General features: G+C 33.5%; 1 protein-coding gene across 1 annotated transcript; it reads left to right on the plus strand.

Moving 5' to 3' along the window:
- Positions 1-6465: 6465 nt before the first annotated feature.
- IL11 (interleukin 11) lies at positions 6466-17647 on the plus strand (the record flags this gene model as incomplete). The annotated part of the gene is made up of 4 exons (XM_053691027.1): positions 6466-6633; positions 8076-8162; positions 14684-14842; positions 17480-17647. Coding segments are annotated over 4 exons (582 nt in total), but the record flags the coding sequence as incomplete, so codon positions are not given.
- Between the last annotated feature and the right edge of the window lie 4762 nt (positions 17648-22409).

Raw genomic sequence — 22409 nt, forward strand, 5'->3', positions numbered from 1 at the left:
TTTGGTGATGTTTATAGCAATTTCAAATTAGTCCTTAGGAGATACTAAGGCATTTTAGACAAACTAATTGAGAAACTCTACATTCCTTACTAACCTGACCTTAAGAGCCTTTTGTTACGCATATCAAACAAGACATCTGCATTATAAAATATACTGCAATCTGTGGTGAATTTCTTTTTGTTTGTTTTAGATGCATTTTACAAGGAAACTGAATGACAAACAAAACTCAACAATTCACCTTTTTCTAAATGTCCTGATCAAAATGTATACATTTTAGCCTGCAAAGCAAATCATGCTATTCCAGTCCATAATTCTGTAATTCAGTCATTTATTCAAACCTATTTTTGTGTATATATAGGGCCAGATCGGTTGGATATTGTCACCTACTTCAATAAGTAATTTTATAACTAGTGTCCCTGATTCATAATATCATCTGTGACCATACCATATCCAGTTTTTTTATTGCAAATATATGTATTTGTGGATGGATATAAGTTATCTACTTACAAATGTAAGTGTTTCTATTCTTCATCACCATTCAATATACATGAAAACTGCACCATAGTTAATGTGAAAAGGTTAAACAAATCTGCATCTAATCTGAGACAAATGTGTAGTATACAGATATGACGTTCCCTATTTTAGGACTGCACTTGTTAGCTAACTCCCTATCCCTTAGAGGGGTGTCTTCTGGATGACTACTCAAGTAACAACACTTTTGAATCCAGCACGTATTATTTTATATTGTACGTGCCATAAATTTGGCCAATCAGATGTTGTAAAACACTATTGGCCAAACTATAGATTGCCAAGATGGACCATTTGTTGACAGTAGACAGTAATTACAGAATCTTCATGGATGTTTAGGGAGGCTTTTGGTGATCATAAGTTAACAGGCATTTGATCACACACATAAGTGTTTTACATTTTGTAGAAAGAGTAGGCAAGAATCTTATATTAAAAAATGACTGAACGTTGATTACATTTATTAATCAACAAAATTCACTCATGTTTTTCATACCTGTAGTTTCATGCCATTTGCTAAAGTATATGCCATACATATTATTTGCATTTTACGTCACTGCTTTTGCCATTGTATTGAAAACTCTCTTTGCTGTAACATTTTTATGATCTATTGATTATATTTTTCCTCCTCTGTGAGTGAGAGCCTCAGGTAATTATTGCAACACTATGATGGGAGGTAGAATAGCAAAACAGAACAAAGAAACGTTGGCATGCAATTAAAAGGACACTAAACCCAATTTTTTTCTTTTGTGATTCAGAAAGAGCATGCAATTTTAAGCAACTTTCTAATTGACTCTTATCAATTTTTCTTCATTCTCTTGCTATCTTTATTTAAAAAAGAAGGCATCTAAGCGATTTGTTTGGTTCAGAACCCTGGAAAGCACTTGTTCATTGGTGGATGAATTTATCCACCAATCAGAAAGAACAACCCAGGTTGTTCACCAAAAATGGTCCGGCATCTAAACTTACATTCTTGCATTTCAAATAAAGATACCAAGAGAATGAAGAAAATTTGATAATAGGAGTAAATTAGAAAGTTGCTTAAAATTTCATGCTCTTTCTGAATCACGAAAGAAAAAATTTAGGTTCAGTGTCCCTTTAAAGTTTTAGCTGCAAGAACGAACACAGAATAATATTACTGATACAATTCAAGGGTCATTTAAAGGGCAAATTAAACGGACATGAAATCCAAAACATTTCTTTTTCATTTTTTCAATTTTAAACAACTTTTTAATATACTTCTATCTAATTTGGTTAATTTTCTTTGTATCCTGTGTTGAAAAACATACCTAGGTAGACTGAGGAGCAACAACACACTACTGGGAGCTAGCTGGTGATTGGTGGATACACATTTAGGCCTTTTGTTATTGGATTATTGGATGCGATCATCTAGGTCCTAGTAATGTATTGCTGTTCTTCAACAGAAGATACCAAAACAATGAAGCAATAAGAGATAATAGAAGTAAATTGGAAAGTTGCTTAAAATTGTATGCTCTGTCTGAATCAATAAAAGAACATAAAACCCAATTTATTTTCTTTCATGATTCAGATAGAGCATGTGATTTTAAACAACTTTCCAGTTTACTTCTATTATATAATTTGTTTTGTCCTCTTGGCATCCTTTGTTGATAAGGATACCTAGGTTGGCTCAGGAGCTGCTGGTTTCTGGTTTCACATATATGTCTCATGTTATTGGCTCACCCAATGTGTTCAGCTAGCTCCCAGTAGTGTGTAGCTGCTCCTTCAACAAAGGATACAAAGAGAAAAAAAATTGTATTCTTAATCTGAAACATGAAAGAAAAATTTGGGGTTTCATGTCCCTTTAAAGAAAAAAATGTCCCTTTAATGTATAACTTAATTTAAAAAAAACTGCATGTTTTATTGCTACTAAATAAAAATCTACACATACACTTAGCTTTGTTATCAAATTCTACCCTCTAACTCAAGCTGTTTTTTACTGCTACACAGATGTGCTCATGGCAGCCAATCAGAGGCTGAATAGTCTTCATAAACAGATGCACTGCTCAGTTAATGCAGCCTCTTATTGGCTGTATGGCAAAAAAAACTTTGTGAAAACCAGCCTGAGGAAGGATTAGGTTTAGGAGTCTTCATAAATAAAAATAACTAAACACACATTTTTTACTTTTGCTATAATAGCACCTACACAACAATCTCAAAGACATTTAGACTTTTTTTTTGACAATCTACAGCAGAGAACAAATTAAATTCTTATAATCTGTAATGAACACTAGGCGGGGACTAATGAAACAAGCTTTTTTTAGACTGTGACTGCTTCAAGTCAGAAAGATCATAGACATTTTTAGCATCACAAGACAATAGTGCACTGATCTCATAAAACCTAATGTGTCACATATTTGTTATCCCAAGGTAAACCATTTGGATGGTGCCAGTTTTTCATTTGTGCAAAGAATAGACTAGGAAGAGGGGGTGGAACAGTAGATACAGAAGGGGCAGTTGATGAGATGGACAGAATATCATACAGATTCAATTATTCTTGCATAACTCATTCTAAAAGGGAAAACAAAATAAAAAAATAGAGCTTGTTTCCTGTTACTGATCTGGCAGCTGAGCAGGGCTCTTCTTGCCAAAGCTGCCAGGAATGAACGTCATTGGTTAGGGAGGCGGGGGGTGAGGGGATCTTAATGAGCTGAAAACAAAGGCTTACAAAAGATTGTCCATTCATACATCTCTCCATTAGTTCAGACTATAAAGCCCACATCATTCACTGAGGCAATACAGAAAAGAAACTTTTAGCAGTGGCACTTTCGCAACAGTTCAGGAAGATTGTTAGCTCAGCTGTGTTTCGGTGTCATTGCTTAGCCATTATGCGGATATATCATTGATTTAATGTTAGGTTTTTCACCTCACAAGTTTCCTTATTAGGCACAATTAATAATTTACCATTTGGCATACTGCTTTGTTGTAAGGAGAGAACACAGCCTGCTATCCTTTTACTTTGCCTTAAAGGGACAGTCAAGCCAACAACAAAAAACTTTCATGTTTCAAACAGGACATGTAATTTTAAACAACTTTCCAATTTACTTTTATCACCTATTTTGCTTTGTTCTCTTGGTATTCTTAGTTGAAAGCTAAACCTAGGAAGGCTCATACGATAATTTCTAAGCACTTGAAGGCCACCTCTTATCACATGCTTTTGTATTTGCTTTTCCTAACAGGGGGGAGCTAGTTCATGTGAGCCATATAGATAACATTGTGATCACGCCCGTGGCTTGTGGCAGACACTGCACTAATTGGTTAAAATGCAAGTCAATAGATAATAAATAAAGTGTCATGTGATCAGGGGGCTGTCAGAAGATGCTTAGATACAAGGTAATCACAGAGGTAAAACGTATATAAATATAACTGTGTTGGTTATGCAAAACTGGGGAATGGCTAATAAAGGGATTATCTATCTTTTTAAACAACAACAATTCTGGTGTTGACTGTCCCTTTAAATCAAACAGTTTTTATTCCCCATTGTCAAAATAAATGAGTTCTACATTTAAATAGTGCAGTTTAATGTTGGTGATGTGGAATTAAAGAGACATGAAACCCACATTTTTCTTTCACCATTCCGATAGAGCATGCAAATTTAAACAACTTTCTAATTTAATTCTATTAACACATTTTCTTCATTCTCTTTTTTTTTATGTTAAAAAGCAGGGACGTAAGCACAAGAACAGCAGCAATTTTGCAACAATGTTTTTCTATTTGCAAAAGTACTAGATGACAGCACTATTTCCTATCATGTAGTGCTCAAGACACCTACCTAGGTATCTCTTCAACAAAGAATACCAGAGGAACAAAGCACATTTGATAATAGAAGCAAATTGTAAACTTTATTCTGAATCACAAAAGAAAATGTTGGGGTTTTAGCATGTTTTTTTTTATTTATTATTTTAACCCTTTAAATTAAATGAAAGTGTGACCGCATCAGATTAAACCATTGTTGTTTGTGAGGGCTGCCATTAAAGGTTTTACAAAGGGATAACTGACTATGGGCCAGTTACAAGTGGAGCGCTAATGAACGCTCCCGCAGGTCTTTCAATAAAATTAGTTTCCCATTACAGATTACAGATGTACCTGCAGAATGGGAACAGCAATCATTGTATCTATTTATTAACAAATGTGAACAAAATACTTTTTAAGTTGTTTACATATTAAAGGGAAAATCAAGTCAAAATGAAACTCTCATGATTCAGAAAGAGCAGACAATTTTAAACAACTTTCCAATTTACGTCCATTAACAAAATGTGTGCAGTCTTTTTATATTTAACCTTTTTGAGGCACTACTGAGCATGTGCAAGAATTCACAGAATATATATATATATATGCATTTGTGATTGGCTGATGGCTGTCACATGATACAGGAGGAGTGGAAATAGACATTACTATAAAATTTGTCAGAAAAAAATCTACTACTCATTTGAAGTTCAGACTTAGTGCTATTGCATTGTCTTTTTATCATGTATTCGTTGATTATGCAAATCTTCTGTATTTACTGGTCCTTTAAGAGGAATCATTTCAGTTATATAATTACATTCTTGGTATCCCATGAAAACTTCAGCTTCTATGACTTCAGTGTTCCGTAGCATGTGAGGGCAGGAATACGGCATTGAGAGAACCAGCTGTTGTAGACCACTTAAGCAAACATCATGGCCCACACAGCGCTTTCATAAATTAGGTGGCATGTTTGCAACAGTGGTTTTGGCACAGCAAGGGCTCTTTATTAGTAAGATCTTACCAAGCAACATATAGCATCTACTATTTGCTTTTATCATATTTCTTATTATGTGCCGGAAACATTAAATATATTTGAAGCAAGAATTTATCATTTTTTTAAATAAGAATGTTATAAGCATTCAGTGATTTAAGTTCTAGTTATCATTATATCCATAAATGAAATAAAAAATGTAATGAGTTGGCATCACATGTGTTGGAGTTTTTATCTATAAAAGTTTTAAGAAAATTATTTTCATTGCTAACCCCCTTGAATTTTTGTAACTGCTTGATACTTATTGTTTTAAAGGGACAGTGTACTTTTTTTTTCCTTTTAACTATGCCTTGGCATAATGTCGGGATTCGGCATTCGTTTTCTAAAGGAATGCCGAATATGGCTGCAAGCAGCGGTATTCATTTTATTTTGTATGTCAGTGTGAAAGAGCAACACACAGAGATTTGTGAAAATCCAGATCTTTGTGTGTTGCACTTTCATACTGATATCAATTGTGCCTATACGAATGACGTTGCCTGTTGCCATATTCAGCATTCGTTTAGCAAACAAATGCCAAATCCCAAAATTTTGCCCATGCTTTCTTTTAAGTGGTTCCGAATGATCCCCTTTTTACCTGCTGGAGTGTATTAAATTGTTTAAAAATAGCTGTTTTTCCTGGTGAAACTACGCCTATACTGAAAATAAGTAATGGCTTTACAAAAAAATCTATCTATAATTTAATTACTTATCATGTTATTGAGTCAATTAAAGGGATACTGAATCCAAATTTTTTATTTCATGATACAGATAGACCATGCAATTTTAAGCAACTTTCCAATTTTTCCTATTATCACATTTAGCCACCAATCAGCAAGCAGTACCCAGGTGCTGAACCAAAGATGGGCCGGCTTGTAAGCTTACATTCCTGCTTTTTCAAATAAAGATACCAAATGATGAAGACATTATGATAATAGGAGTAAATTAGAAAGTTGCTTAAAATTGCGTGCTCCATCTGAATCATTAAAGAAAAAAATTGGGTTCAGTGTCCTTTCAAACAGTTAATTTTATGATTGCACACTAATAGAAAAAAACAGTGCAAACTCAGCACACTATAGTTTTGCAGAGACCTGTTGTATATATAATGTTAATATTTGTAACCATTATTTTTATTTACTTTGCATTGATAAACTAATCCCTTTTTCTCCCTTGCAGGCAGTTTCTGTCAGCTTGCTCTAGCCGTATTGAGCCTTTGTGAAGGCTTATGGGCAGTTCCTCTGTTGAGGCCAAAACCCGATCCCAAGATGGATTTTGACAGTATTCTACAGATGGCAAAACACCTTTTAAGTGACACCAAGCATCTATTTCACCACTTTGTAAGTTGAAATAATAGAACAGCACTGTCAAATTGAATATGGAATTTTGCAAACAGTGATTCTGTGTTTAAAGCACAGAACTATATTATGACTTTCCATAGTTAACAGTAGGGGTCATACCGTGTGCTAATGTTTTAAAAGCAGTGAAACTGCTTCTTTCAGGGTTATGCAGAGGTAGTCTAACTCTTAATATTTCAGGATAAACAGACTGATAGGAGCACTATTTTCATGGTTGACGGCTATGAGACAGCTGACTATTCCTGGACTGCTAGACACTGGCATGTTGGTTTTTTTGGAACATAGCTCACACGCTGTGGTGTGTGGTTGCCTGCAATTTAGCTTACGATTCTGGCTAGTCTCAAAACACAGTGAGGGTTATACTCTCATATAAAACCACTACTGCAATACAGAAATAATTTGGCAAAAATAACAACTTGAATGAGTTGCAAAGTACTTTTTTTTTTCTTTTCTTTTTTTTTTGAGTTTGCTCAAGAATATCCTTAGTTTGAAAAATGGCACCTTAGAGCCAGGTTTCTTTATTTTTGTAAAGTCATCAAATAAAATAGTCATGTATTTTGCTAAGGATGAATTTACAAAAGTAAATGCCAGATATAGTTGTTGGGAACTCATGGTTTTGGGGATCAAAATATGTAAATCTCTTAATAACAATTCTCAGTCTGTTTCATATCCAATAAACTATTCAGCTATATAGCACTCAAAAAAGAAGCATACATCTGTGTTGCTTAAAATGATTACATTTACCATTAAACAACAGATAAGTAATGTTTAAAGGGACACTAAACCTACATTTTTTCTTTCATGATTCAGATAGAACATGTAATTTTAAGCAAATTAGTAATTTACTCCTATTATCAATTTGTCTTCATAGATATTGACATATTGACAGCAGATAAGAGCCATAGGCCCAGCAAGTCTGCCCAATATTTCCTAAACGTATAAACTAGTTCAGTTCGTAGGATAGCCTTAAGTTTGTCCCAGGCATTCTAAAAGTACCCCACAGTGTTTTTCATTACTACCATTTTTTGGTTCAGCACCCTGGAGAGCGCTTGTTGATTGGAGGTTACATTTAGCCACCAATCAGAAAGAGGTGCCCAGGTGCTGAACCAAAATTGGCCCGGCGGACTCCTGCTTTTTCAAATAACGATAGCAAGAGAACTAAGAAAAATTGGTAATAGGAGTAAATTAGAAAGTTGCTTAAAGTTGAAGTTGCATGCTCTATCTGAATATTGAAAGAAAACATTTGGGTTTAGTATCCCTTTAATGGTGAATTTTGTAGAGAAATCATAAGATCAACGTTTTTTTAAAGGATTGTTATCAACTTCCTTTTTGTGGAATTTTGCCATTGCCAGTTAATTGATGCCAAATTAGCATGTATGTAGTAGTCTGTGAATTTATTTCTGTGATGTATTCTTGTTTTACAGAAATCCAAGTACCCATTAGAAGGGGAGCATAAACTTGATACTTTACCTGTACTATCGATGAATGCTGTGGAATTGTCCAATATTCAGGTAATATTAAATACGACACCATTTAGCAAATATTGCATTGTGCCTACAACTTGGTTTTATTTGAGAGTTTTTTTAACAGAAATAAAGCAGTATTAGTTTAAAACAGTATTTAAAAACTGACTATACCAGTATTTTTTTCTAAACCAAATCTTGTTTGCATGTGACACACTGCAACTGTACTCTGGAGAAGTACAAGCATGTTCTCTAAACTGATGACTTATGCTTCACTATCTGGGTGTGGCAGATGACAGGAGACCTACTAGAATGCCTAGTGTCTACTGTAATGTTTGGCGACGGAGGGATAATGGTAGGGGGCTCATTTTCAGGGTTTTGGTTAGGCCTCTTAATTCTAGTGAAGGGTCATCTTAATGCTACAGGACACAAAGAGATTTGGGTTTCTTTCTGCAAACAGTCTGGGTAAGGCCCTTTCCTGTTCCAGCAGGACCCTTTGCACAAAGTGAGGTCTATGAAAACATGGTTTGATGAAATTGGAGTGGCTTGTTCAGAGCCCTGACCTCCACCCCATTAAACACCATTGGGTGAATTGAAACACAGATTATGAACCAGACCTTCTTGTCCAACATCAGGGCCTGACCTCACAAATGCTCTTTTGGCCAAATGGACACAAATTCCCATAGGCAAACTCAAAAATCTTGTGGAAAACCTTCCAAGAAGAGATTCAGCTGTTAAAACCACAAAGCGAGGGGGATCTCCCTTTGAAATGACCATAGTTTTGGAATGAATGTTCAACAAATTCATATAGGTGTGTCCACATACGTTTGATCATATAGGGACAGTAGTAAAAATTAAACTTTGATGATTCAGAAAGAGCATGCAATTTTAACTTTTCGATTTACTTTTATAATCTAATTTTTTTCTTGGTATCGTTTGTTGAAAAGCATACCTAGGTAGGCTTAGAACAGCAGTTCACTAGTGGAAGCTATCTGATGATTGGTGACTGCACATACATGTCTCTTGTCATTGGCTCATCAGATGTGTTTACCTAACTCCCAGTAGGGCATTGCTGCTCTCTTAAAGGGATATGAAACCCCCCAAAAATGTCTTTCATGATTCAGACAGAGCATGCAATTTAACCAACTTTCTAATTTACTCCTATTATCATTTTTTCTTCATTGACTTTGTATCTTTATTTGGAAAAGCAGGAATGTTAGCTTAGGAGCCAGGCCATTCTTGGTTCAGCACCTGGGTAGCGCTCGCTGATTGGTGGCAGCAAATTTGATAACATAAGTGCAATGGAAAGTTGTTTAAAAAGTGTGTGCTCTATCTGAATCATGAAATAAAAATGTTCAATTTCATCTCTGATGTCCCTTTATTTATTTTTTCCCCAGTATCCTCATTTAATAAAACACCAATCCTATATAGATTTTTTTTTCCTTTAAAAGTTTTCCAATCACCCTACAGTGAATACAATTAAATGTTTTGTTAAATTCAGATTTTAGAAAGCAGATATTTTTATACATGAAACCTACAGAGTAATTAATCATATTTTAATCATGTACTTTAGTTATTCAAATATCAGTTCTATTTTTTTGTCAGAAACAAAAAGACAATAAGCTTTGAAAATTTTGCTTTGTCACTGGTTTAAATAATAATATAGCAGAAAAATATCTCACAGAAGATGGTTTATATAACTAATCCAGCTGGTGATGTCACATGGATGATGTCATTCTGGTGTTATGTTATGGAATGTCATGTAACCAACAGCTGTATTCTTTTGGAAATTAAGTCACAAACAAGGGCCTTCCTGCTCACATGTTAACCTCAGGAATTAGATGCTTTAAAAATCCACCCACTATTTCTAAGCAATATTCATCTCAGGATGCAGAGGAGTAGGAAACAGATTCCTGTCCCCACTCACTGTCAGGCCTGAGTGGATAAAGCACATGTGCATTGGTGATCAAAACAAACAGCAGCATACACAAAACACATCATCTGAAGAGGGGGACAGAAAGCCAATCGTAAAATGTGAAAAATGTAAACTGAGGTCGGACACGCTAAGCTGACACCTGCGGTGCTGACAGTGGGCTGCACTGACACCGTGTGGTGAACTACATGCATATACATATTACTATTAGCCTATTCAAATTAGAAGCTGAATAAATAGTGTATATACAGTATAAATGCAAATTAGAAGCTGAATAAATAGTGTGTATACAGTATAAATGCAAATTAGAAGCTGAATAAATAGTGTATATACAGTATAAATGCAAATTAGAACCTGAATAAATAGTGTATATACGGTATAAATGCAAATTAAAAGCTGAATACATAGTGTATATGCGGTATAAATGCAAATTAAGAGTTGAATAAATAGTGTATATACGGTATAAATGCAAATTAAAAGCTGAACAAATAATGTATATACTGTGTAAATGCAAATTAAAAGCTGAATAAATAGTGTATATATGGTATAAATGCAAATTAAAAGCTGAACAAATAGTGTATATACGGTATAAATGCAAATTAAAAGCTGAATAGTGTATATACGGTATAAATGCAAATTAAAAGCGGAATAAATAGTGTATATACGGTATAAATGCAAATTAAAAGCGGAATAAATAGTGTATATATACGGTATAAATGCAAATTAAAAGCTGAATAGTGTATATACGGTATAAATGCAAATTAAAAGCTGAATAGTGTATATACGGTATAAATGCAAATTAAAAGCGGAATAAATAGTGTATATACGGTATAAATGCAAATTAAAAGCGGAATAAATAGTGTATATACGGTATAAATGCAAATTAAAAGCGGAACAAAAATTGTGTATATACGGTATAAATGCAAATTAAAAGCTGAATAGTGTATATACGGTATAAATGCAAATTAAAAGCTGAATAGTGTATATACGGTATAAATGCAAATTAAAAGCGGAATAAATAGTGTATATACGGTATAAATGCAAATTAAAAGCTGAATAGTGTATATACGGTATAAATGCAAATTAAAAGCGGAATAAATAGTGTATGTACGCTATAAATGCAAATAAAATACAACCTACAGGATTTGCAATGACTTAATACAAACAGTAATTTTATATATATAAAGCATTTCCCTATATAATAACTGGTTTGATAAAGGTGTCCTGGGTAATGCATACTAATTTATTCTCCATACGTTCTATATAATCTAATTGCAGCAGCATAAAAAAAGTACATTAAGAATTATCAAATTTGTATATTGTGTGGCGTTTTCTAACAAATAAAAGTTATGCAAATGAATGCAGCTATATAAATAATCTATAATGAACAACGGTACTATTAGTTTATATAAAAATACTGAGATATCTTATTTAGTTTCATTGAATTAATACCACTTGCAGAAGGACCTGTTCTGTGATACTTATATTCAGCTGAACATTAATGAAGCTATTTTCAATTCATTTACAAAATACAAATGGAAAAAGCCCTTTACGTTAATAAAGTAGAACTGAAAGGGTGTCTATACTGCTGTTGCCGATAATGCTACTAGTTCTTTCTGTGCCGCTTTTTCCCATATTAGTCTTAGAAATGTAGAAACCAAAAACACTTTTTTTTTTAAAAAAAGGGCCCTGTGCCTTAAGATTTTCCATGGGGTTGACTCAATCTCTCCTCGGGCCTTGAAACAAGGTAACCCTTCATCTGCCAGCACTTTTCTCATTTTCACCAAATGAATGTATTACTGTGTCTGCTTAATTTCCATAAGCACACTGGAAGCTTGGGAATAATTCCCAACTTACTTTAGTAATTTCTAATGCAATAAAAGTGTTCCACACTCTGGCCTCTTGGGAATTGGCCACTCATCAAAGACTGTTTAAAAGCTGATCTTTTTACATCTCTGAAATATCTGCTTCATTACTTAAATGGGCATCGGCTTCTCACTTATTAACTCATTCAGTTCAAACTGAAATTAATCTGGATGCAATAAGAAGAGAGCACTGGCTGTGAAACATTATAAATAAAAGGAAAGGATGAAACTTGCGGGGGGTGGGGGGCAACTTAAAGGAATAGTAAACACCAAAAAATGTATTGTTTAAAAAGATCGATAATCCCTTTATTTACCATTCCCCAGTTTTGCATAACCAACACTGTTATAGAAATATACTTTTTACCTCTGTAAATACCTTGTATCTAAGCTTCTGCAGATCTTTGGACGGACTTGCATTTCAGGCAATTAGTGGTGACTCTTAAATAACTCTACGTGCATGAGCACAATGTTATTTATATGAAACACATGAACTAACATCCTCTAGCTGTGAAAAAACTGCCAAATGCATTCAGATGAGAGGCAGCCTTCAAGGGCTTAGAAATTAGCATATGAGCCTCCTAGGTTTAGCTTTCATCTAAGAATACAATTAGAACACAGCAAATCTGATGATACAAGTACATTAGAAAGTAAAATTACATGCCCTCACTTAATCATGAAAGTTTAATTTGGACTTTACTATCCCTTTAAAGGGACATTGTACTGTAATTTTTTCTCTCCTTTAACTTGTTCCCAGTGATCTATTTTATCTGCTAGAATGTATTAAATAAATTGTTTACAAACAGCTCCCTTACCTTAATTTTGTCATTTACAATAGCCAATTTTGCCCTTTGTATCCCCTCTTAAACCGAGAATTTCATGGTTAGAGAAAAACTAGAAGATAAAAATTAAATTATGCTCCCATTGTGGGGGGGGGGGGTGACAGATATATGCTAAAATGTTAATTTTCCATTGTTCTTTCTATATATTGGTGCTTGAGTAAACAGTGAGAAATAAGATAATAAAGACTTTGTGTAAATAATTAAACAGATAAGCTAATAAGGTCTGCTCTCCCTACAAGCTCACCAGTTTCATTGGGTTGTGCTTTCAATTATCAGTAAGCTGTTTCGTAAATAAAATATACCTAAATTAGCAATTTCCCATACATTGTAAACACTGCAGCTGATATAACAAATTATTGGAAACTCATTAAAGAGAGACCAATGTTACAGTACTCTGTCCCTTTAGCTGTGTATATAAAAAGAGAAAGAAGGATATGATGCGATTTATATCAGAAGCCTATGGATGTGATCAGGAATCAATAGGTCATTAGCACAATCTAACTCTCAGTGTGTAACTAAAACAGAGATTACATAGTTGGGTTGGATTTTGAAGCTTAAGTTTTCTCTTATAATCAGAAATATTTATTTATTAAATGTTTTACCAGGAACAAAACATTGAGATTTCTCTTGTTTTCAAGTATGCCCTGAAAACGAGAGAAAGAAATCAAAAACTATATTAAAAGGGACATTAAACGCTTTGAGATGATAATCTATAATGATAAATCGTATATATAAAAATAACCTCTGCAATATACTTTCATTATTTATTTTTTCCCCTTTTCCTGTAATTCCATTCTGAAATTGTGAGCTTTTCAGTTCCTGTTAGAAATGCAAGTGCATAACACTGTTATATTCCACACAGCCATTGGCTGCACATTCTAGTGACCTATTTATAACTGTCCCTAATTGGCCATAGCAGAGAAAGTAAGTTACAACATTGCCGCTCCTATTGTTTTATACACATAAAAAAAATAATACACTTGTTTTGTCACTATTTAAAGTGAATGTAAATTTTGATGATAAAGTGCCCGGTTTTAAAAAATTTGATTAAAAACAGGGGCACTTTAATTAATCAAAATTTACATTCCACTCGTGTTGTGAAAATACCTTTTAATCTTGACAGCCACTCCAGATTCCCTCGGTCGTCGCAAGCCTCTTCCTACGTCAGAAATGATGGATCGGTCATCCTCCAATCACAGCTTCCCCCCCAGGGGGAATCAGTGTCTGATTCAACACTGTGATTGGAGAAAGCCGGATTCCTCATTTTAGACCCAGGAAGAGGCTTTGAGACGGGCGGAGGAAGCGATGCAGCATCTGTCAAGATTAAAAGGTATTTTCACAACACGAGTGAAATGTACATTTTGATGAATTAAAGTGCCCCTGTTTTCTAAACAAATTTTTAAAAACCGGACACTTTATCATCAAAATTTACATTCAATTTAAAAAGCTAATGAAACTTTAAAAAATACATCTACATGTAATTCTCAGACTCATCTTTTCTTTGAATGCATCATTCTATCTAACATTTAGTGTTTAATGTCCCTTTAATTTGAAAGACAATTATTTAAAGAAATCAGAGAATATATTCATTTGAAAGACAATACTCCTGTTGGTTTGAGGTGTACTGGGGTGAAAAGTAGCGCAAGTAAATACATTTGGCAGAAATGCTTTCTCTCATTAAGTTGTTTTCCTGTTGGTGTAGCATTTTCCTATTTAGTGGTTACGGAGAAAACTTTGACATGAAAATAAAACATGCCTTCATTCTAAATGCATGTATTGTTCTGCTGCCTGCTACAGCTGACAATGTTGAACAACTCTTAGTTATACCAGGAGTGAAAGTGCAATTAGTGATTAATACTGTGATGTTGATTTAACCTTAATTGCTATGTGTGGAACGCTAGTCAGCATATCTAATGAATGTATTTCTTGCAGGTTACAACAGGTCTCACCAAACTTAGCTTGGATCTCCTCATATATCAGAAACATTTTGATTGGCTGAAAAAAGCAGCTCATGTGGTTCGGCCCTTGGATAACGAGTTTACCATTATTCATAACCGCATTGACAAGCTGGTAAAGAAAATGGACCACTTGGTAAGAAAAGCACACATGAATTGTTGAACAATCTAGAAAATGATGAAATAATTAGTATGTGTAGATAGATAGATGTGAAAACATTTATATATACAGACACCACTTAAAGGGACAGTCTACTTCAAATATTGTTTAAAAAGATAGATAATCCCTTTATTGCCCATTCCCCAGTTTTGCACAACCAACATGATTATATTAATAATCTTTTTACCTCTGTGATAACCTTGTATCTAAGCCTCTTTTGATACCCCCCTTATCATGTGACTGTTTTTTATTATCTATTGACTTGCATTTTAGCCAATTAGTGATCGGTCATGCACAACTCTATGGGAGAAAGCACAATGTTATCTATATGACCTACATGAATTAGCAGTCTCTTGCGAAACGCTAATAAAAAACATGTGATAAGAGGCTGTCTGTAGTGGCTTGGAAACAGGCAGCAATTGTTAAATGTTATAAAGTATATTAATAAAACAATGTTGGTTGTGCAAAGTTGGGGAATGGGTAGTAAAGGCGTTATCTATCTTTTTAAACAATAACAATTCTGGTGTAGACTGTCCCTTTAAAGGCAGATGATGTATAAAAAACAAAGCAAAAAACAATCTAAAATAAAAATCTCCACCCTAAATATGATTGAATATAATTATTAATTATGCAGTGCTTTTGCATGCCCTGACAAGACTTACATACACTGTGACAGAGCTGCCACACCATATTTGGGATCCCTTTTCTAAATCACACTATGGATAAGCTTTATTACACTATGAAGATATGAAGTGGAGGTCTAAATTTATGCATATCTTGTCCATTTTATAAAATACTCCCTGTAAAGTAAAAGCTGTTTAAATTTAAATTGAAACTGCAGCAGCAGTATCAGTTGTGTATTAATAATGCTGATTGGCTGATAAAACTGCTAATGTTGGTTGGATGATATATACTGGATGCTTATGTTCATATTTAAAGGGACAGTCAAGTCATAATTAGACATCATACAATTTTAAACAACTTTCCAATTTACTTCAAATAATTAGTTAGCTTCCTACTCTTGTTATCCTTTGCTGAAAGGTTTATCTAGGAAAGCTCAGGGGCAGCAAAGAACCTAGGATCTAGCTGCTGATTGGTGGCTGCATATATATATATACCGATTGTCAGTGGCTCTCCCATATGTTCAGTTAGAAACCAGTAGCACATTGCTGCTCCTTCAACAAATGATACCAAGAGAATGAACACATTTAAAGGGACACTGAACCTAATTTTTTTCTTTCGTGATTCAGATAGAGCATGAAATTTTAAGCAACTTTCTAATTTACTCCTATTATCAAATGTTCTTCATTCTCTTGGTATCTTTATTTGAAATGCAAGAATGTAAGTTTAGATGCCGGCCCATTTTTGGTGAACAACCTGGGTTGTTCTTGCTGATTGGTGGATAAATTCATCCACCAATAAAAAAGTGCTGTCCAGAGTACTGAGAAAAAAAAAAAGCTTAGATGCCTTCTTTTTTAAATAAAGATAGCAAGAGAACGAAGAAAAATTGATAATAGGAGTAAATTAGAAAGTTGCTTAAAATTGCATGCTCTATCTGAATCACAAAAGAAAAAAAATGGGTTCAGTGTCCCTTTAATAATAGAAGTAAACTGGAATGTTGTTTAAAATTGTATGTTCTACCTAAATCATGAAATAAATATTTTGGGTTTTATGTCCCTTTAAATGCTGCTTTTTGAATATTGAAATCAGTTTTACTTTACAGTTACATATAATCAAAATGTGTTCTTTAGTGATTAAGATATAGGAAACAATTAAAGTGATTTTAAACTTTCCATTTTTAATAATTAATATAAACAATATTTTAGGTGGAGTTTAATTCATCAGTTGTAATGAAGATGCGCTTTTTGCTTAATATAGACATGAAATTCTAATACTCCGCGCTCTGACTTCTCACTTCAAAAGTAATTTCTTGGTGAACTAACGGTTTGAAGTGTTCTCCAATCAGTGATCTAGCTACAACAGAAGTACTGTATGGCTAAAACACTGATTGGAGAACAGTTCAAACCTTTAGCTCACAAAAAAAAGTTACTTTTGAAGTGGGCAGCCAGAGCATTGGTATTTGAATTTCATATCTACATTAAAAAGTAAGTTATAGTGCATCTTCATTATAACTGATTAATTAAAGTCCATCTAAAATATTGTTTCCATTCCGGATCTCACTATACAAAGGGGAAAGTTTACCATCACTTTAAGTTTCCAATTTATTTCTATTCTCAAATTTATTTGGTTCTAATAGGTAGGCAGCGTGCACTTATCTTGTTCACTATATGGCAGACGTTTGTGAAAACACTACCTTGCAAATGTATAACATTATTAAAAGCATTATTGTAAAACTGCTGCCATATAGTGCTGTACTGCTTTTCAACAAAGGATACAAAGAGAACAAAGTACATTTTAAATTGAAATCCGTTAGAATCTTGTTTTAAAGTTTTACATTTTCACTGAGTTATTAAAGAAACAAATTGGGTTTCATGTCCCTCTAAATTGAATGGTAAGGACATAGCTAATAAACTGTAATCAGTTTGTGTAAATGTTCATGATTTTGTGTCAGTAATTTGACAGTAATTTTTTTTTTTTTTTTTTTGCCCACAGATGATTAAACTAAACATAGCCCGAGTTAGTGATCCACCACTACCACAACTCCCCAACTCCACCACTCAGTGGAGCGTCGTACAAATTGGTCATGCTATTTTTCACCACTTTCATTTATTCTTGGACTACACTACACGTGTTTTGGTTCTAATGAGAAACAAGTTGTGAAAAAGATCTGCTTTTTTTATAAAATGGCTGTAGCAAACATACTGGATCATCACAAAACTTACCTCTCCGAGGTAGGAAAGAGACAATTATCTGATTAACGCTTCACGGACTTGGCAGAACAAACCCACCAATCACCTTCATCCGTACCTGATTAATGCGGGAAGAGAGGAAAACACTACATGCCTATTTTTTTTTTCATTCCCAAAGTGTAGAATAGAAATGTAGCACTTCTATTTATACGACCAGCTATTTATTTATTTATTTATTTTCCTTTGTTATATTTAAAATAGTGGTTTTATAAATTTTGCAAGAATGAATACTAATTTTGTTTTAGTGTGGGGATTCCTGACCTCCATTTTAAGGAGATGGTTTGCTACTTTTTATAGAAAATACGTTTTTATTTTTTAATTTTTTATTTTTAAAGAATGACTGGAGCTTGTCTTAAAAAAAAAATATCTTTTGTTAAAAAAAAAGTCTTCCAATTCATTTTTTTACTAAAAAAAAATAAAAAAAAAAAATAGAAAAATAGAAACAGTAAACTTAAAAAAGAGAATTTTTAATAATATTTAAATATTGATTTTTAAAAGGCAATAATGATCTTTCTAAGTGCATTCTTTATATAGACCTAAAGAAAAAATAAGTAAAATGTTACTTTTATTGGAAATATATATATACCCTTTAAACAAAAAAACTTTTAACAGGGGATAGAATTATGGTAATCTGAAATGTCTCACATAGAGGCTGTACCATTGCTTTAATGTTCATGCTAATGGGTGGATCTTAAAGGGGCATAAAAGGAAAATTAAACTTTCATCATTCTGATAGAGCATGTTGTTTTAAGCCACCTTTAAATTCACTTTTATTATCAAATATACTTGGTTTTTCTTGGTATCCTTTGCTGAAACGCATATGTGCATATCCGCAAAGCACTACTGGGAGCTAGCTTATAATTAGTGGCTACACACATTGGCTGACGTATTCAGTGAGCTCTCAGTAGTGCATTTCTGCTCTGCAGCTGACTTTACCTGTGTGTTTAATCCCTTTACAGGGTTTAAATACAGTTATATACTGCAGTAGAGCAATAATAAAGTGCACTTTCTTTTATTCTTCTTTAAATATGAATCTAGACACTCCTAAAGGTCCACACATTTTTTTTTACATTCAATGTCACTCTCCTATTTCTTCCAATCTGAAAAACTAACTGCACTCATCTTTGCTACACCTGGCTAATTCCTATCCTGCCTGCTAAGTCTCCGGATATTTAGTCTGTGTGTATATGCAGATCTGGGTACTTATGTTTCCATTGAAAGAATTAAACAACTTTGTTTACTGGCCCGGCAAGAAAAAGAAAAAAACGTACCCTTATAGGTACCGGAAGGACACCCCTGGTTTAAAAAGTGATAGAAAGGTCCAAATTGAAATGTGCATGACTGTGTTTCAATGTGAAATAGATGCATTTTTGCAATATACTTCCAATAGCAAAAATGCATCTAGTAAATTGTATTACTGTTTTTCTGCAGCATATGCACATATTCTGTATATCCTGTGCACTAGTATTATGCTGACCATATTGCCGCTTTAAGAAGGAACACATATGAAAAATACATATGTGAGGGTTCTTATACAAAACCATTTCTTTAAACAGCCCTGAAAACAGCCCTGGCATATGTATTTTTCATATGTGTCCCTTTTTAAAGCGGCAATATGGTCAGCCTAACTAGTATGCAAGCACCATGCCTGTTCAGAAAGTCAGCTGTGGCTTGCATGACACTAATGAAGTCTTCAGAGAAGCAATATACACAATCTTCAGATCTCTGAGCTTGAATACTGGTGCACAGCTCCTCACAGGATATGTGCGTATGCCACAGAAAACCAATAATGACTTTTACTAGAAGCATTTGCACTAATGGAAGTATATTGCAAAAATGCTTCTATTTCAAATTGAATTGCATTTATGCACATTTCAATTTTGACCTTTCTATTCCTTATTTTTTAACAAATAACACTTTTTATAACTGTAACTCAACAACAAAGTAAAACAGCTTAAAGGCAGAATGGCCCTTCTCTGCATAATACGGACACCACTGCCTCTAACATTAAAGGGAAAACAAGTCAAATTTGAAATAAGCACTACTGTGAATTTAGTTTTGTCCCTTTAATTACTAAAGTTATTAAAGATTAGTGCATGAATGGAAACATTAAACCTTTACACTTAAATAGGCCTTCTAATTAAAACATAAACATTTCCACTTTACTTTTATTATCAAATGCACTTCTTTTTCTTGCTATCCATGAGCACATATCTAGATAGGCTTACATTTATCTACAAAAATCCTCCTAGACTTTAATGTTGCATTTTGTAGAAAAATCCTTAGATACCTTTATCTAAAGGATTGTATATCCACCCATTATTGCAAGCACAGGTGGCATAAAAGTGATCAAGACAGGTGCACGTTCCTATCTAAATATGCTCTCATGGAAAGGACCTAAATTTTGACAAAGACCAAGAGAGGTAAATTTGATCATATAAGTTATATGGGTTTTTTTTACACTACTCTTTGTAAAATGCAGTAATGCCCTGACCTGGATTTATCTAATTAAAGGTGTGACCCTTCTAGGGGAGGTGCAATTTAACTTTAATTTCTTCATTATCTTTAAAACCATAATACTCTACTCTTATTCTCCACATCTTTTCTATGTATTTTCTTTCTTTCTCCTCAGCCTGTTCTGAAAGGGTGTGTACACCAAGCACAGAACTCAATCCTTCCACTTAGAGATGTGCCGAAATATTATGTCTTGTTATAACAAGCTGGATTTTCTCAGCCAGCTGTTTGACAGATCTGTAATATGTCTATGTAACTGTATTGAGCAATGGTGACACCTTGTGACTGTTTTGAATAACTATCTAAATGCTTTTTTATATGCAGTCATAGACCCTGGATACACAATTTACACAGTGCCTAAAAATGATTAACAAAATGAAATCTGCATTTAAAGCAATTGTGGCCTTGAAATTATTATAGAAATGTATTTTTATTTAAACACAGCCTTTCAAGCTGTCAGATATTTAATTGTTTTATATAACATTAGGTGACTGAATGCATAGTACAATGCAAATGTGACTTACAAGTCACAATATCGTTCAAACATGCATCTCATAGATTTTGTTGTAGAGATTGTTAATGGTGTTTGAATGCAGAATAGGGGCAATTGGCCTTTGCACATATGAATATGTGTGTTTTTTTCATGTATATGATATTTATAGTTGTAATTTATTAATCAAACTTCAATCTTGAGGTGCAGGATGAAGAAATGTACTTTTCCTGCAGTTGCAGTACCTCACTGTAGTCATTAGATTTTATTTTAGGTAAAAAAAAAAGCCATAGTAAAATCAGGTAAAATGCAGAACTTGCAATGTACACAGGTTGCAATTTTGAAGAACCAACTATTTGTTCTGTTTCTATGTTTTGGTCAAATTACAGTCTGGTTCCAGTTTAAATTCACTTAATTTTGTTAACTGTCTTCTGCTTCCTGCATTTTGCAATCTCTAAAACTAAAATATATTGAAAAATTACACACTGGGCGCTACCCCCAGTTAGAAACAATGGTTGAATTACATCACTGCAGATAAGTAGCTGATTCAGCCATATTGCTTTAAAGGGGTGTGGCACATTTTGTTTAAACGAGGGAAGCATGGAGTTAAAAAAATGAATTGTTATAGAAATAGCAGTTTAATTTATATTTGTATTTTACTTCTGTGCTTACTTCTGTGTTATGTTTACATAGTTACAAAACAAAAACAAAATGTAAGACAGGCAAATAACAGAAAATGTTTATATGCAAATACAGACAATGGTTAAAAAAAGACATTTATAAAAAGGTTCTCTAATGTCTTGTTATGCAACTGCTTGTGTTTGCAATTCATCATTATGCCACTAGAGGGCACCACCATATCTGCTGGAATTAAAAACGTCTAGTAATAAATGTATGGGTACAATTGTACAAATGCTGAAAACTCCATAATATTTCAAGAATTAAATCAGTTTATGTGTTTAGTGCAATTGATTATATGGTATATTTTAAAGAAGGTTAATGAAAATGCCTAGCAGGTCTCTGTAGATAAGCATAACAACATTATACATGTGTGTCTGTCTGTGTTACCATAAATACTGAATATGACCACTCATCAGGACAAAGAACAGTAAACTTTATTCCCAGAATAAATACTAATTCTAGATAAAGAAAATGATCAAACCTTTTTTTTTTTTAAATGTAAAATAATGAATATGATGAATTGTTCTTGGAATGTAATTTATTATTATTATTTACCATATTATTTCTTAAAGCAGCATATCCAGATGTACGTTTTGTTTTATTGGTTCTACCCAAAGAACTGGCCCAGAACCCATAAACATACCATTCTATCCTTAAAACTTTCATATCATCACAGTTTTTTATTGTATGAATTCACTTAAAGGGACATAAAAGTTGATTTTTTTTTTCTTCTTTCATGATACAAACAGAGCATACGATTTTACACAACTTTCAAATTTACTGTTATCTAATTTCTTTCATACTCTTGGTATTCTTTGTTGAAAAACATACCTACATAGTCTCAGGAGCTGCTGATTGGTGGCTGCACATATATGATTCATGTTATTGGCTCTTTCTTTAACAAAGGATACCAAAGAACAAAGCAAATTAGACAAAATAAGTAAATTGGAAAGTGTTAAAATTGTATTTTTAAGTTTTTATGTCCCTT

This window comes from Bombina bombina, chromosome 8 (genome assembly GCF_027579735.1).
Source record: "Bombina bombina isolate aBomBom1 chromosome 8, aBomBom1.pri, whole genome shotgun sequence".
NCBI classification, from domain to species: Eukaryota; Metazoa; Chordata; class Amphibia; order Anura; family Bombinatoridae; genus Bombina; species Bombina bombina.